Genomic DNA, 19,033 nt, shown 5'->3' with positions numbered 1-19,033 from the left:
CTGCTTCAATGTTTCCTCAGTAATTTCTGTAGGTGTTGGAGTTAATCTATTCTCCATAGCTCCAGTCAGGTTATGTTGCAGGATGTGTAGAGCAACTGCCAATCTCAAAATATGTGTTGTATCCTTACTAGTAATTGTGGACGACTCCTCAGATGGATCGTTCTGAGACATTGAAGGTTCATTGTTTTCCTTATCATCTTCTTAAAATAATACATTTTATAAATTATATTAATTTCATTTATAACTACATGCATTATTTAATTATTTTTTCTAGATTTTTTTTAGAACTACAATCTTAATTAATATTTTTAAAAACATTATTTAAATCTATTTGTAAATACATTATTCATTCACTAATAATATCGTTATAATTATTTTGAGTAAAAATAAACAAATTATAAATTAAAATAATTATACACATTGTAATTTGAGAAAAAAATCAAAACATTTCATACCTTCATCTGAGCCATATTTTCTACTTATGAACTCTGCATACGAGTCAGTCATTGCGTCAAATTCTTGCTCTGCAACTTCTGAGAGAGTGTACAATTGCCCTTTAGTATGTTCTTCGTAAACTTTTGTCAATATTTCGGCAAAGTCCTGCACATTTGAATCTTTTAGTATCTGCATGTTTTCTTTTGTTACTGCCGATGTGTTAAATATAGGTTTTGAAACAAAGAACAGAAATCGGTCAAGCAAACCATCATCTCCTCCAAGATGGAATAATTCGGAAAGCAGGGGATGGGGTTGAATAAACAAGCAAATTGACATTGACGTTTTCAAGAAACCTCTGTTTCCGGATACTAGGGTTGCCGTGTCTCCTTTCCCGCCCCACATTTTGCATAACAGTGAACGTTCGCCCTCTCCTTTCGATTGCTTTACATTTATGGATGTTAAGAAACGGTGTCCCTCATCACTGGTAATTAGACCGTATCCGTTGTTGTCTATCTGATGCTTCTGTAAACCAGCGGTTGTATATGTTTCCAGTTGCAGATTCACCCCGTGCTTCTTTCTGATTTTCTCAATTACTGGATCTACAACTCTGTAAAATGTGTTGCTTTTTCCTCCACCGGGCGCGCACACGGAGATTATAAACTGGTTAAGAACTGTGGTATATTCACTGCTTCCCACAGTAACTTTACTTTCTGGTCCGGTCAGTGCCGCAACTAAGGATAATAAGCTTGCCGTAATTAAAGTTTTAGAACAATTCGTCGCCTTTTCGAACACTGTCAACCAGTTTTCAATTTCTTCTGAAAATACATTTTTCCATGGAATTTTAACGCTATATGAGTTCTTGTAAATTTCAAATACATCCTCCGTTCTAACTTTCTTCATCGCTGCCATCGCTTATCCAAAGTGTCTTTGAAATGAAACGTTTCTATTGTGACGTCATAATATAAGTAACGTTATGGATACATAATATTTTTTGTAATAAATACATAGTAACGCTATGGATACTTAAAATTTTATTCAGCAAAGTTTTCGATACTCTAAAGATTCTTATACTGGTTCTATTTTTTTAAAAAAAAAATGGATACCAATTCCGAAAATTCGAAACGGGCTCCGAAAGCTTTTGAATTTTACAAAATTATTTCCAATAAGGAAAATTTAATATCATATTTAATGGAAATAAGCATCTTACAAAAACATATGGACTGTGTATTATGTGGATCGGAAATGAATTTAGTCAAGCGAAAAGATTTATCAGATCAGGCTCAATGGAAATGCCCATGCTGTATTTCATCTTGTTCCATTAGGAAAAATTCAATCTTTGAGGTAGGAAACATTTTCAATAATATATGAAAAAAAAATTGACCCATAAAGATTCAAAACAAATAATTATTTTATTAAAACATTATCAATTTATTACACTGTTATTCTAAATTTTATAAACTATTTTCAATTTTTCACAGAATTCCAAATTATCGCTGGAAAAACTCACGGAAATATTATATTACTTTGGAATGGATTTTCAAATTTATGAAATTGAAAAACTGGTTGATGTTAATCATGGCACAGTTATAGAGTGGTTTCGCAAATTACGATCGATGACATTGCAATTTTTAAAGAATGATCCAATTACACTTGGAGATAGTATGGGAATTATAGAAATTGACGAAAGCTTATTTGGAAAAAAAAGAAAATATAACAGAGGAACAGGAAGACAGGATACGTGGGTTTTTGGTATGGTTGAAAAGGGAACCAGAAAAGTCATTTTTCGGGTAGTGGAAAAGAGAAATAAAGACACTCTTTTACCTATAATTAAAGAATCTGTTTCCGAAGGTTCTACAATTCATTCAGATTGCTGGTCAGCATATAACACTTTGGTTGCAGAGGGATTTGTGCACAAAACAGTCAATCATTCTAAAGAATTCTTAGCCAGCGATGGAACATGTACCAACGAAATTGAAGGCGTTTGGGGTATTACGAAAAACAAAATCAAGAAAATGAAAGGCATTCTCCACGACAAGATCCAGGATTTTCTGCATGAATTTTCATATAGATATCGATACGGATTTTCAAATGGCGATGTTTACCAAAAACTTATCGATGACATCGGTCATACCGTTTCCAATTTCTAATACTGAACAATATATTCATCTCATATAAATTGTTTACATTTTCATTTCCTACCTCATTTACACAATGACTTCTCTCAAAAAATTTGTAAATTGTCCAAAAATTATAATCATCAATCTGAATTTTGTATACTATAATATCTAGGAAACATTGAATCCCTTGTTTTTTTAGACCTGTCGACCTGTAGACCTGTAGACCCGTAGACCTGTCGACCTGTTGACCTGTAGACCTGTTGACCTGTTGACCTGTAGACCTGTTGACCTGTAGATCTGTAGACCTGTAGACATGTAGACCTGTAGATCCGTAGACCCTTAGAGCCTTACACCTGTAGAGCCGTACACCTGTAGACCTGTAGACCTGTTGACCTGTTGACCTGTAGACCCGTAGACCTGTAGATCCGTAGACCCTTAGAGCCGCAGACCTGTAGAGCCTTAGACCTGTAAACCTGTAGACCCGTATACCTGTAGACCTGTCGACCTGTATACCTGTAGACCTGTCGACCTGTAGACCCGTAGACCTGTTGACCTGTAGACCTGTTGACCTGTAGACCTGTAGACCCGTAGACCCGTAGACCTGTAGATCCGTAGACCCTTAGAGCCTTAGACCTGTAGAGCCTTAGACCTGTAGACCTGTAGACCCGTATACCTGTAGACCTGTCGACCTGTCGACCTGTATACCTGTAGACCTGTAGACCTGTCGACCTGTAGACCCGTAGACCTGCAGACCCTTATACCTGTAGAACTGTAGACCTGTAGACCCGTAGACCTGTAGACCCATAGACCTGCATACCTGTCGACCTGTAGACCTGTACACCCGTAGACCTGTAGACTTGTAGACCCGTAGACCTGTAGGCCTGTCGATCCGTAGACCTATCAACCCGTAGACCTGTAGACATGTCAACCCGTATTTCTGCATTCATGTAGACCTGTTGAACTATCAACCCATAGACCAGTCTACCTGTAAACCCATATAACTTTCCATCCGTAGACCTATATACCTATAGATTACCCTTTGACCTGTATACCTGTCAATCTGTATACCTTTTCTACTTGTAAACTTTTCATAATACATACACATTCATAATTATTTTCAAATTTGATATATATTTCATCATTATTATTCATACTTATTCAAATTCTTAAATAAATAAAATTTACATAACCACTAATTTCTTATTAAATTAATACACGTAGTAATGAATATTGCGCATTAATATACCAAAATATTTCAAATCAAATACGAACTACTTTTCCGTATAACCAACTTGGGCCCATTTTTCTACGTAGAAAAATGACCCCCTGGTCAATATTCTACGGGGGTCACTTTTCGTCGTTACACCGGCAATTGCTCTTTGAGCAATAAGCCCGGCTAAAAATGGAACTCGAAAACCTATAAAAATTCATGTTTAATATTTTTTAAAAATATTTTATCATTGGTCGCCTTTTAAAAATTACTTTAAATTACTTTCTTTTAAAATCGTTCTTCACACAAGATACTATAGTACTGGAATTCGTCATTGAAAATGTAGGAACATCGTTTGATACAGACATAAATTAAAATATGTATTTTGACTTTCATATAGCAATTAGAGTCAAACTTTCTATGAATCTACAATTCAAAAAGTCTATGATATCTTAATATTTTATCCAAAACTAGAAAAATATGAGCTTCTATGAAAATTGTGAGGAATAAGAATTATTTCTCAAAATGTGCATATCTTTTAGATATGTTTAAGGAATCACTGTCTTGTTTTGAGAGTATGCCAGGGCATCAACAATAGTGGGAAACATGGGATAATTTGCATAACGGGCGAAGCCCGTTATGCTAAAATTATCCCATGTTTCCCACTATTGTTGATGTCCCTGGCATACTCTCAAAACTAGACAGTGATTCCTTATATTTCCATTTCACTGTGAAATAAAATTGTAGATTTGGACTTTAAAAATGTAGACATAGACTTAAATCACACGAGGACTTCCATGCTAATTTCAATAGTCCTCGCCCACTGACGTCAAATACAAAGGCAGCCGCACGAGATTTACATGCATATTTGGCCTCCTTAGCGTCAGACACAGAGACAGATGCGCACGAGATTTGCATGCGTATTAGGCCTCCTTAGCTCCTGACCTATCGACCTGCCTAATTTACATTCTGGCAGAATTATCAAGAAATAAACTCCGACAACTTTCAAAGAGTTATCACAGAGAAAAAAATTAGAAATGGAAATATTTACCAATATTGTAATTTTCAATTTTCAATTTCCCCTATTTTCCAAGACTAGCTTATACATGTACCGTAAACGGCTTGCGTAATGAAACCGCCGTATCCTTTTTAACAACCAGTCTTACTGAACACTGAAATCACTCCAAGCATTGAATTAGAGTCAAGCATCAATTTTAACCTATAAATCCAATGAATACGTTTTATATAATATTCATATTATATATATATTTGCATATCCACTGCTCTCTCCCACTATGAACCTGCAGGTTTCAACTGCGTTCATAGCACTATAGACGCAACTGCTCCTGCTATGAGTGCAATTGCTCTTTAGCACTCGTGTACTACAAGCTCTACTACACTTACATAGATTGATGAGAAGTATATATATATATATGAAATGTTTTGTAAAAGGAATAAATATAAGTTTTTAATAATATTTTTTTGGAAAAAAAGAAATTCAGAACAATTTAAAATTGCAGATTTATATCTTTGAAAATTTAATTTTGGTCAATGTGTTAATTGTATAATAAAACTTTTTCAAAATTGAAGAGAACTGCCATATTTTTATTTTTTCTTATCATTTTTTTTTGTTGCATATTTGTACATAGAACGATAACTCTTCACACTTGGGAGATAAAACATTCAGAAAAAGCAAAAATTCTTTAATTAGTATGTCTATTTCAAGAACGATTTCAGTTCTTAAAAATCACAGAAAAACATTCTGGAGTTATAATCATTATTAAACATTCCCTTTTTTCATAAGGTTAAATAACGCGCATCATGGAATACGCCAGCAGAGCAATTGCTATTCATAACGCCATGTTCACTAAATAACGTTGTTTATTTCTTAAATACAATCAGATAACCCTCAATTCAATGTGATTTCTCTACGTTGTCACTTCTGGCGCGTCGTGTTTATTAAGATCACAGTACAGATGTTTGCTTGTTATATGGGCTGGTGTGATCACAAAAGCATTCCGCTTTATGGACTTTTATCCATCCCTTTTTGTCCTGTCTTTTAGGAGGAAGAAAGAACACACATCTGTCGCCAACAAAATGTACTAAAATAACAGCTGATTTTGCATCCTGTTGTCTGAAATTTAATTTTTAGAATTTTTATTATTTTTATTCTTTGTCATTATTTGAAAGTAGGTTTAGCCTGTTGTGTTGAAAACAAAATATTTAAAAAAATTTCATATTTTCTGCTCAATATATAATAAATATTATAATTTTTGGGCATATTTTAGCATATGAAGTAACAAATACCATAATGCAAACATGATATGTTCATACGAACCATACGTTACTATTAGATGTTTACCAATACACTTTAGCTGAAGCGCTTGATTGCTTTATGCTTCTAAGGTGAGAGGCTTGTGTGTATATAAGCCTGTTTGTGTTTTAAGTTTGCTCATAATACTTGTATGGATCAAGAAAATAAATGGAATGCATGGAAAATGAATATGTTCTACATCAAATGCTCCCCAGGTCGAAATATTTATAAAAATTATCATCCTTTGAAAGTAGATTTTTTCAAAATTAATTTCTATGATTAGATCTTCTTTACCCAAGTTTGATGGAAAGTACAATTTTCAAAACTACATTTTGAGATAATTTGTTTTTCTCTTCAGATTCATATACTATCAGTATATTTCACGAATTTATCGCCAATGCGAAATAGAAGTTGAGATCCATCTGTACATTTTACAATGCGATGTAAATTTTATTGCCAAAGATATATACTGAAGAATAACCTTGGTTTTTAACTGGGTTCAAGCATATACGGATGAACATGCACATAACTGTATGTTTCTTGCATATTTTGACAAATATTTCTTTTATTTACGTTAAGAACAATTTCGTTGAAGGACAATGAAAGGAAATGCAAAATTCATATTTTCTACTGAGTTGTTTAATGTATTCTTTTTAAAATTACAAGCCCCTCCCCACCCCCCACATATTTATTTATTTTGCGATTATTTTTTTTTTATTGACAAAATGTCAGTTAATCTAAACAAGACAGCAAACCCAAAACACCAAGAAACTAACTCATTATGAGTTCTCATTAGAACAAATTAATATCATTTATCTCTTGAGGTTTGTAATATAGAACAATTTTACATGTATTATGAATTTTTAAAAAAAAAATCATTGTCAACGCCATTATCAATAGAAAGGTAATTGTTCTGCGCTTTCGTTCCGTCAGGATTCCAAATTTTCTATTAAAATAAATTTCAACATACAAACCTTTTTTGTAATATTGACACGAGAGAAAGTATTAGAACCAGGACCACTATTATCAGCTGTGTTAGCTCTATAATCATACTGAGGTCATTTGGAATTAATACCAATATCTGCAACGTTAATTAGCGCACTAACAAAGATTTATTGTTTTTATTAACATAGGTACAAACAATCTCTAGGTAAAAATAATCACTTAAAGTGGCTAGGTTAAAAAAAGATGGAAATTGTATTATTGACATGACCGTCATTGTAAATTAATTGATGGAGATGAAAATTATTTTTGACAGATTTACAGTTATTACTAATGCTTAAGTTGACATGGACAAACAATTATTGAATGTTTTTAAACAGATGTATACTGTAGAGAATTAAAAAATTCTTACCATTTTTATTTAAAAGTTGTTAAATTATTCATACAAAGGTCAATAAATGTGCTCAGAATGATTGAATGATTAAACATTGAAAAACGTAGGGACATAATTAAGTAATATTACACAAACTGTTCCTTGAATGTAAAAACAAAACACGAAGTGGACTCCGTCACATTGTTAAAAATATTGAGTTTGACAACGAAATAGGTTCAATTACTTAAATGTATTATTATTTAGACCTATCTTTCATTTATTTATAACAATCTATAACTTATCAAGTTGATATTCAATAGATGCTTTGTTTCTGATTGACAATATAAATATCTGATTTTTGGAGACCAGGTCATTCTATTGGAATTCACCTAGTTACCAACTGCACCCTCAGCAGCCCTTTTTGTATTCATATGAAGCAAAATTTGTTCAAAACCTTATAAGTGAAAAGAAGAAAAGATTTGCTATGGTCTTCAACTCGATATTTAGGTATATCGACGACGTATTGTCAATTAACAATGGTTATTTCCATAATTCTTATGTGGTTGTGGTTAGATACATCTGTTTCATATTTGGATATTTTACTAAAAGATTGGCAATTTTATAACCAAGCTTCATGATAAATGTGACGACTTTAACTTTTCTATCGTCAACTTCTTCCCTTACCTATGCAGCTATATATATTTTATCACCCGCATACCGGGTTTATATCTCTCAATTAATTCGATAAGCATGCACTTCAATACCTAAGCTTCAACATTGCCATTTGGGCAACAGAGTACGCCAGTCATTCCTAGAAATATTTTGTGCCGATTATGTCAAGGAAGGACATACCGCGTACAAAACAACAGGAAACAACTGGCAGAATTTTGAATTTATACTTGTTTTGAATTATAAACTTTTATAGATTTATTTTTCTTTGTAATAATTTCCTCTTACACTTTATAAATTGAATTAGCAATAATTAGCAATTCAAATACTTTTAAGATACTTAAAACTTATCGTATGTTTACCTGCTGTGTTTAAGGATCTTTGGAAACAGAAAATTATCGATTAATGAATAGTCAAAAACATTGAATATACACAACATGAATTAATGTTCAATATGATGGACTAAATAATGTACATACACAAAAATAGTTGGCAATTTCATATTTTTATATAATTTTAAAATGTGCAAATGTAAAATAAAAATATTAAATTCCAATATAACTTCATATCATAAGTCTAATTACTGAAACAGTACCAGAGGTGGATTTCCCAATAAAGCGCTTTAATAGTACATAAGTACTAGTATTTGTATATAGATAATCTTTTTTCCAAAATTTTAGAAACTAAACTAATCTTATTCTTGATTAAAATGTGAACATTACAGATAGATTGTGAAAATGTATATATAAGGCTTGAATGATTAGCAACAATGCTGGTAAAAATCTGAATGCATACTGGGAAAATGTAAGCACAGTAAATTCAGGTCTCAGGTTCAGTATCTTCATATGAATTTATACTGGCTTTACTGACTTTGCTTTTAATTAGTTTTCTATACTTTGGAGTTGCAGCTCTGGTGTTTAATGACTCGTAGAGTAAAGTTGTCTGTCCACTGCATCCACACAAACAGTTGGCTTTGTGAAGCTGTACCTCAGCATTTTTGTTTTGTCGTTTGGGATATAACATGAGAACTAGACTATCGCCATGTTCATCCATTTGAATTACAGCCGAGCTTGGAAACAGCTTTCTAAAATTAACAATCAACAATTTTGTTTTTATTCAGTTATCTAATAATTTCATATAATCCATGCTTTAGGGACGTCGATCATATCTAAAAATGTGTTAAACCTAAAAAAATATCATTAACATCGTAACTTTGGACTTTGGTATATAGAAATATTATGACTCAATAGATATTTAAAAAAAAATATTATCTGCATATTCAATATTTCTCTCTCAAAGAATCATTATAATGTTGATAATGCTTTATTCGCGAGAACTTTATTTGGAATCATGTGATTTACGCGAGACAGTGTGTTCGCAAAAATATCATTCTCGCCTTTATTATTATTCGATAAGATTATATAGAAAAGTGACCACAATTCGTGAAAATTTTGTTTGGCTAATGAAGAGTTAATGTCTAACTCTCAAAAATAAGGTGTCGAGAAAATTAAGTGATGTATAGTATTTATTTATATCGGGACTCCACTTAAAGGTCTTATCTGAAACTCATTCATTTTATTGTCGGAGGCTCAGCGAATGAAAAATTACAACCTTTTTTATGTCTTTTAGGTTTGACGCTGGCAACAAGATTTGAAACTGGTACTTCCCGATCAAGAATCGAGAGCTCAAAATAAAAGGCATCTCTCTGCTTCAGAGACGAACGTTTTATATATGGTTTAAAATTCAAGAAGAAACTTTTGCTTTCATAAATGTTCTTTACAGTAAACACTTTCTTTTAAGGTAGGATTCTTCTCTGGTTTCTGACTAGATGGAATATTCAAAGTACATTTGCTGATATGTCTTATATATTTAGATGTAAGAGATTAAGAAGACTATATTTTTCTTTCCTCATCACGATTATACAACTTTAAATAGAAATGGTAAACTGCGTTTGAAAACTAGTAGGGACTATATTTTTGGCGGAATGGTGACGTATGAAAATATCTTCTTTTCTGCCTCTCAAAATTATTATAGAACATTGAATTTAGTTATAATTTTTATGCAATCAAAAACTAGACAAAATTTTCAAATGTAAGTTAAATTAATAATGAGGGACTAAAGTTTCAAAATATATCAAATAAATAAGATTTTTCACACATACTAGAACTATGTTGGCTTTTAAATGCTTCAAATCTAAGTACAGATTTGAGCCAAAAATCAGTAAAAAGTGTTATTTCTCTCTTAGTTACCGATCAAAACTTTTAGTTTTTGTATCATTTTGTACCTTTATGTGACAACTTTAGTATATGTGAAAATTAGAAAAAGTTAAATATAGGAAGCATATAAAAATAACTAATAAATCCTAAAAAATTATGAAAAGTAGAGGAAATTCGGATTAGCAAATATCCATTTTATTTAAATTATCCATGTCAATTTGGTCATATCATCTTATAGGCCCTATATGGTAGTATCTTTTTATGCAAAAAGAAAAACATTCAATCTTTTGAATTACAAGTAGGGATCGCATGATTGGAAACAGTAATTTTTTATTCTAGATGTCCAGGAAAAAGGTAATGACCTTGACCTGACCTTGCCTCTAATATTAAACGGTCAAATTTAATATCACTGATACCATCACTTAGTGATATTGTCCTCTTGATTCTGTGAAAATTTCATTAATTTTTAAATACAAGAAATGTGAGAAGAATCCTACCTAAGTTTTACCATTACAATATCCATATTTAAATGTATACTGGATATGTATTTCGCGTGAGCATTGTTTTTTCAGAAAATGAAATCTCCTTTCATGAATCAGACCTTACCTTTGATTAGAAAGGGGATAGGCAAAATAAAAAATAAATTTAGATGATTTTGTAAATAGAAAATTAACACTGTATGTTATGGACATTAAATTGTAATTTCTTATGCGAATTTTAAGTATTGGTTCAATGATTATGTTGGACGAAATGTAAAGCCCAAGTTTTACAGCTATGCCTTTCCAAAAAAATGAACTTCAGTGATAGATATAAAGGTTACCTTCTTTGTAATATTGATGTAAGGCAGAGTATTAGAATCAGGACCATTATTGCCAGCTGTATCAGGTCTATGATCATACCAAGGTCCATTGTAGTAGCTGTGAGACTGTTTTCGAAGACTTAAATAAATAAATAGAAGTTTTTGTTATAAAAATGCTCAGAAAGTATATCTAAAATTGATTATAAAAATTGATTCAATCAATTATTACTTTCAGATAGTAGATAAGAGCATATAAAAATATTGTTCCGTCATCAATTCTTATTGTTTACAGAAAAATTGTATGAAGATTTCATTTGGACCTCAGCTTTTGCTTCTTTATGACCGACATTCTTTTAAAGGAACATAGTGAAAGATATGCTATGTGGGGTTTTTCAAAGTTCTGAATAACAAGATTGCATTATAAGCGAGTTCTTTGTCACCGATTTTTTTTCTATATTTGTTACACAGTAAAAATAAAATGAGAGCCATGTAGAACACGTACCTTTATCATTTCGGGAAGGATTTAGAGTTGTCAGCATAGTTGTTTTTTGTCGTACGTCTGGTAACTCTAAAATTTAAATTTATGGATTTACTTATTTGTGTTGAGAAAATACGCAGAGACCAACCTCATTTATTTCAAGAATGGATTCTTTGTTCATTTGTTTACGGGTGAATAGGTTGAATCTGTGCTACGCATGATTCAGTCACGTATAAGGTAGATTTTTGGGTGTTTAAAGTCATTCGAAGTTCGGTGCTACATTGCAACAGACTAATCCCCCCCACCCACAAACCCCTTCCAGTACCGATATCGATGTTGTTCGTATCAATGTTGACTTATGTCTTTATTTGAATCTTTTTCTTTTGTAGAATGATATGGATTTCAGAAGTTAACTAAAGACTGTGCTTTGTATACTGTATACACTTCATTAAAGTCTGTTGCACTCGCGCATGCAAGCTCATCCTATATAAAGTGTTTTTGAGTTTTTATTTATAAATATTTTATGTTCGTTTGAACTGGTGAATTAGAACATAATGTTATTTATCCTGTGGGGAGCCCCTCGATTTGTAATTTTATTTACCTGAGAACTCGTGTTCGGGTAGTACCCGGGAAGTCACAGCGGAGATCAGACCTGTTTGGCTTGTTGTTTGAAGTAGCCGGGGCGGGTACTTAAACTGCATCAGGTATTTGAAAAAGCACTTTGTAAAATATGTTTTCTTGTTTGAGTCAACACGTTTAGTATGGTTGTTTTATTATATTTTTCCCCAGGGTCCTATTTCCTCGGGCTTTCGTCCCGTTTCGTAATTAACAGGTCTTGGGCGGGGTACTACAGCCAATTACATTGACAATAGCCTGTCGGCAGTCCAGGGTGTGAGGGATAGGCTTGCAATGTGTAATGGTTTTGCAGTTACAGCAGCAAATGTGAGAAAGTGTACGACAAAGTACGGCAGCCCTGACGGACACCTCTGGACCAGCAATTTAAAGTTATATGTTGGTATTGAATTAAGAATTCACCTGTTTGAAATACACTGTACTATCAATTCAATCCAAAGTTATTCCAGACGGCATTGTGAAAGTTTAAAAACATTCAAATATGTGATAATTGTGAAAATTATATTTAATTTAATTTGTGAAAGAAAAACACGTTTACCAGAGGAAATTAAAAAGCCAGAACTCAAATCTTCTGCAAGGGAATTGTGAATAATTTACTACAGTAACTTTTTAAAGGACATTCTCCAGGACGTGCAGCTGATAGACATTTCATTTCTATTTTTTGTTTTGTTGTAAAAATTTACTTTTGTTTTATTATTAACTTTTGTTAAAATTTCATTTTGTTTGTTTCCTTCATTTATTTAAGTTCTTAAAGTGTATAACCAACAACAAAGTTATTTCATAGAAAATTCTTTTATGAGTTAATGAACATGCAACTGTGAAACCCTACATTTCATTAATCCACGAATCAACGTTCTTGATTCTTCTGTATTAAAAATTTACTATCTCTCATGGCTTCTCAACATGAGTGGAAAATGCTGGAGAAGAACTTCCAAGAAACAGTCTCCCATGAACCAGTAAAATTAAAAGTGCCGAAGAACGTTCAGCACAACAAATTAAAATGTTTTCAAAGTATCACTTCTTTCAAAGTTTCTGAATACAGTCTTGGATTTTTTGTATGCAATGCTATGAAATACTAATTTTCGAAGGAAAGATAATTTTGTTGATTTTGCATTGGAGAAGAATGGCTTGACAATTCTTTAAATCTTTTCAACTACAAATTTAATTAAGAATAGAATTCTTTTATTATACTTTTAAAGACATTCTAACATTCATTTAATTCAAAATAATCTTACAAAAAAGATTCTTTCTATTTAGCAAAAAAACTCTTACCAACATACACATGTAGTTTTGTTATACAAAGCTTGCCCAAATGTTGATATTATATTTTTATTGAAAACTTTGAGTAGAATTATTTATTGATGGAAACTGTAAAAAATGTTGGTATATTTTGTAGATCAACAGTCCGGAATATTTGTATTTCAAGTATTGAGGACAACATATAAATTAACTTTACGCAGAATTAATAAATAAGCTGCAGTTATTACTGAATAAAATTTGGTAACATGAAAAGGAAAATAAATCATGGATCAATAGTGTTCCTGGTAATAAATATGCCATTTCCTATTTATTTAATAATCAGGAACTTAGCATTAAGTAAGTACATGACCCCAATGTGGTAAAATTATATGCTAAAAAAATGCTTCGTGCGTTAGACTAGCTTCATATTAACTATTAATAGATTATATTTCTAATAAAAATCATCCTGATTTATATAATTGAAGAAAAAATAGATCTAATTTTATTTTATTTTATTGCATTGAACCTATCTCGACACAAATAGGCCAAATTTGAAACAAGCATAAACAACAAGGGCATTTTCGGTATGGCAATCAGAAGTTGGACGGTTATTCGCTATTCGCTATTCGCCATTCGAATGGCGAACCGCAGGCTGTCTGCCGTTCGCTATTCAAATTACCGTAAATGTCCTAATAATTTTTTTTTCAAAAAACCTTAATAACGCATTATAACCCGTGTTTAAGAATAAAAACAGACATCACTTAAAGAAGAAGAGTGAGGACCCCAAACCAATGCAGCTAGCCTGACCAAAATGATGAATATTTAGCTAGCCAGGTCAAAATTGGAAAAAAAAGTATTTGTACATAAGAGCAAATTACCCGGGGTCAGGATAGCATCCTGAATCCCATATTTAGACTCTTATATTTTTGCAAGGGAGGAATATGGGAGAGACCTTTCAAACCTCAAAAGAAATTTATATTACAAGACCGGACACCTATTTAGCTAGCCCGATCAAAATTGGAAAAAAAGTAAAATACTGTAATTATAAGAGTACATTGCCCGGGGGGCTGGATAACATCCTGGATCTATTTAGATCTTCATATTTTTACAGGGGAGGGGTATGGGAGAGACCCTTCCACTGTCAAAAAGAATATATGTTACAAGACCGGGAACCTATTTGGCTAGCCTATTCAAAATTGAAAAAAAACGTATAACGCCATACTTATAAGAGTACATTGCCCGGGGGGGGGGGGGGGGGGGGGGGATAACATCGTGGATCCCATATTTAGATCTTCATATTTTTACAGGGGAAGGGTATGGGAGGGACCCTTTCACTTTCAAAAGGAATTTCTGTTACAAGACCGGACACCTATTTAGCTAGCCCGGTCAAAATTGGGAAAAACGTATAATGCTTTAATAAGTAGAGGACATTGCCCGGCGGGCTGGATAACATCGTGGATCCAATATTTAGATCTTCATATATTTACAGGGGAGGGGTATGGGAGGGACCCTTCCACTGTCAAAAGGAATTTATGTTAAATACCGGGAACCCATTTGGCTAGCCCGGTCAAAATTGGGAAAAAACGTTTAATGCTTTAATAAGTAGAGGACATTGCACGGGGGTCTGGCTAACAGCGTTGATCCCATATTTAGATCTTCATATTTTTACAGGGGAGGGGTATGAGAGGGACCCTTCCACTGTTAAAGGGAATTTATGTTACAAGACCGGGAACCCATTTAGCTAGCCCGGAGAAAATTGGAAAAAAACCCGTATAATTCTATTATATGTATTTCTGAATAAGAGTACATTGCCCCGAGCGCAAGCTAACATCCAAGATCCCATATTTAGACCTTCATATTTTTACAGGGGAGGGTTATGGGAGGACCCTCCTATTGTCAAAGGAAATTTATGTTACAAGACTTGGAACCCATTTAGCTAGCCCGGAGAAAATTGGAAAAAAACCCGTATAATTCTATTATATGTATTTCTGAATAAGAGTACATTGCCCTGGGGTCTGGCTAACATCGAAGATCCCATATTTAGACCTTCATATTTTTACAGGGGAGGGGTATGGGAGGGACCCTTCCACTGTAAAAGGAATTTGTGTTACAAGACCGGGAACCCATTTAGCTAGCCCGGAGAAAATTGGAAAAAAACCCGTATAATTCTATTATATGTATTTCTGAATAAGAGTACATTGCCCTGGGGTCTGGCTAACATCGAAGATCCCATATTTAGACCTTCATATTTTTACAGGGGAGGAGTATGGGAGGGACCCTTCCACTGTAAAAAGGAATTTATGTTTCAAGACCGGGAACCCATTTAGCTAACCCGGAAAAAATTGGAAAAAAACCCGTATAATTCTATTATATGTATTTCTGAATAAGAGTACATTGCCCTTGGGTCTGGCTAACATCGAAGATCCCATATCTAGACATTCATATTTTTACAGGGGAAGGGTATTGGAGGGACCCTTCTACTGTTAAAGGGAATTTATGTTACAAGACCTGGAACTCATTTAGCTAGCCCGGAGAAAATTGAAAAAAAAACCGTATAATTCTATTATATGTATTTCTGAATAAGAGTACATTGCCCTTGGGTCTGGCTAACATCGAAGATCCCATATCTAGACATTCATACTTTTACAGGGGAGGGGTATTGGAGGGACCTTTCCACTGTTAAAAGGAATTTATGTAACAAGACCGGACACCTATTTAGCAAGCCCGGTCAAAATTGGGGAAAAACGTATAATGCTTTAATAAGTAGAGGACATTGCCATGGGGTCTGGCTAACATCGAAGATCCCATATTTAGACCTTTATATTTTTACAGGGGAGGAATATGGGAGGGACCCTCCTACTGTCAAAGGGAATTTATGTTACAAGACCTGGAACCCATTTATCTAGCCCGGAGAAAATTGGGGGAAAAAAACCCGTATAATTCTATTATATGTATTTCTGAATAAGAGTACATTGCCCTGGGGTCTGGCTAACATCGAAGATCCCATATTTAGACTTTTATATTTTTACAGGGGAGGGGTATGGGAGGGACCCTTTTACTGTTAAAGGGAATTTATGTTACAAGACCTGAAACCCATTTAGCTAGCCCGGAGAAAATTGGAAAAAAAAAACCGTATAATTCTATTATATGTATTTCTGAATAAGAGTACATTGCCCTGGGGTCTGGCTAACATCGAAGATCCCATATTTAGACCTTCATATTTTTACAGGGAAGGGGTATGGGAGGGACCCTTCTACTGTTAAAAGGAATTTATGTTACAAGACCGGGAACCCATTTAGCTAGCCCGGAGAAAATTGGAAAAAAAACGTATAATTCTTTTATATGTATTACTGAATAAGAGTACATTGCCCTGGGGTCTGGCTAACATCGAAGATCCCATATTTAGACCTTCATATCTTCACAGGGGAGGGGTATGGGAGGGACCCTTCCACTGTTAAAAGGAATTTATGTTACAAGATCGGACACCTATTTAGCTAGCCCGGTCAAAATTGGGAAAAAACGTATAATGCTTTAATAAGTAGAGGACATTGCCCTGGGGTCTGGCTAACATCGAAGATCCCATATTTAGACCTTTATATTTTTACAGGGGAGGGGTATGGGAGGGACCCTTCTACTGTTAAAAAGAATTTATGTTAAAGAACTGGAACCCATTTAGCTAGCCCGGAGAAAATTGGAAAAAAAACGTATAATTCTATTATATGTATTTCTGATTAAGAGTACATTGCCCTGGGGTCTGGCTAACATCGAAGATCCCATATTTAGACCTTTATATTTTTACAGGGGAGGGGTATGGGAGGGACCCTTCTACTGTTAAAGGGAATTTATGTTACAAGACCTGGAACTCATTTAGCTAGCCCGGAGAAATTTGGAAAAAAAACCCGTATAATTCTTTTATATGTATTTCTGAATAAGAGTACATTGCCCTGGGGTCTGGCTAACATCGAAGATCCCATATTTAGACCTTCATATTTTTACAGGGGAGGGGCATTGGGAGGAACCCTTCTACTGTTAAAAAGAATTTATGTTAAAGAACTGGAACCCATTTAGCTAGCCCGGAGAAAATTGGAAAAAAAACCGTATAATTCTATTATATGTATTTCTGAATAAGAGTACATTGCCCTGGGGTCTGGCTAACATCGAAGATCCCATATTTAGACCTTCATATTTTCACAGGGGAGGGGTATGGGAGGGACCTTCCACTGTTAAAAGGAATTTATGTAACAAGACCGGACACCTATTTAGCAAGCCCGGTCAAAATTGGGGAAAAACGTATAATGCTTTAATAAGTAGAGGACATTGCCCTGGGGTCTGGCTAACATCGAAGATCCCATATTTAGACCTTTATATTTTTACAGGGGAGGAGTATGGGAGGGACCCTCCTACTGTCAAAGGGAATTTATGTTACAAGACCTGGAACCCATTTATCTAGCCCGGAGGAAATTGGAAAAAAAGCCTTATAATTCTATTATATGTATTTCTGAATAAGGGTACATTGCCCGGGGGCTGGCTTACATCGAAGATCCCATATTTAGACCTTCATATTTTTACAGGGGAGGGGTTTTGGAGAGACCCTCCTACTGTCAAAGGGAGTTCATGTTACAAGACCTCGAACCCATTTTGCTAGCCCGGAGAATCTAGAAAATAAACCGTATAATTCTATCATATGTATTTCTGAGTAAGAGTACATTGCCCGGGGGACTGGCTGACATCGAAGATCCCATATTGAGACCTTCATATTTTTACAGGGGAGTGATATTGGAGGGAACTTTCGACTATCACAAGGTATTTATGTTTCAGGACCGGAAACATTTTTATAAATTAGCTTGCCCGGATAAAATTGGAAGAAATACGTCAATGAGATTTTAGAACGCAGTTTGCACTTTGATGGTGGGGTACTAGGGTTCAGTTACGACTTTTGTGAAATATTGGTGATGGAACCATCTCTAGTTTCCAAGATAGAGCCCTCAAGTTTTCAGTCCTACTATACTATACGAATGTAATGGTTTGGGCTGTGGATATCGGCTTGAATAGCTTAGTTGGTAGAGCACCTGACTGGAGATGCATGGGTCCCGGGTTCGATTCCCGGTTCAGCCATGCATTTTCTCCTTTCCTGTTACAGATTTGGTGCCGTTGACCACCCCTGGAATTGCAGGTGAAAGTAATACCAGGGGCAATAAGAACTTGGGTTGTGTCTTCGAGGGTGAATACAATTTAAGGAGGGAGGAATGTAATGGTTTGGGCCGTGGATATCGGCATGGATAGCTCAGTAGATAGTGCACCTGACAAGAGATACAGGGGTCTCGGGTTCGATTCCCGGTTCAGCCATACATTTTCTCCTTTCCTGTTACAGATTTGGTGCTGTTGACCACCCCTGGAATTGCAGGTGAAAGTCCTGCCAGGGGCAATAAGAACTTGGGTTGTGTTTTCGAGGGCGAAGACAATTTAAGGAGGGAGGAATGTAATGGTTTGGGCCGTGGATATCGGCCTGAATAGCTCAGTTGGTAGAGCACCTGACTGGAGATGCAGGGGTCCCGGATTCGATTCCCGGTCCAGCCATACATTTTCTCCTTTCCTGTTACACGAATAA

At 34.4% G+C, this 19,033-nt stretch overlaps 1 protein-coding gene across 1 annotated transcript; it reads right to left on the bottom strand.

The window, feature by feature from the left end:
- Nucleotides 1-8,347: 8,347 nt before the first annotated feature.
- On the bottom strand, nucleotides 8,348-11,216 carry LOC134253129 (uncharacterized). The gene is made up of 2 exons (XM_062735641.1): nucleotides 11,097-11,216; nucleotides 8,348-9,144 (listed from the first exon to the last, which is right to left on the bottom strand). Exons 1-2 carry the CDS (start codon nucleotides 11,183-11,185, stop codon nucleotides 8,880-8,882), a joined length of 354 nt encoding a protein of 117 aa, XP_062591625.1. The 5' UTR covers nucleotides 11,186-11,216; the 3' UTR covers nucleotides 8,348-8,879.
- Between the last annotated feature and the right edge of the window lie 7,817 nt (nucleotides 11,217-19,033).

Source organism: Saccostrea cucullata, unplaced genomic scaffold (assembly GCF_032062105.1).
Source record: "Saccostrea cucullata isolate Sc308-1 unplaced genomic scaffold, CSIRO_AGI_Scuc_v1 ctg319, whole genome shotgun sequence".
In the NCBI taxonomy this organism is placed as follows: Eukaryota; Metazoa; Mollusca; class Bivalvia; order Ostreida; family Ostreidae; genus Saccostrea; species Saccostrea cuccullata.
Note: the sequence above shows the minus strand (reverse complement) of the source record. Positions and strands in the feature narration are given on the sequence as shown.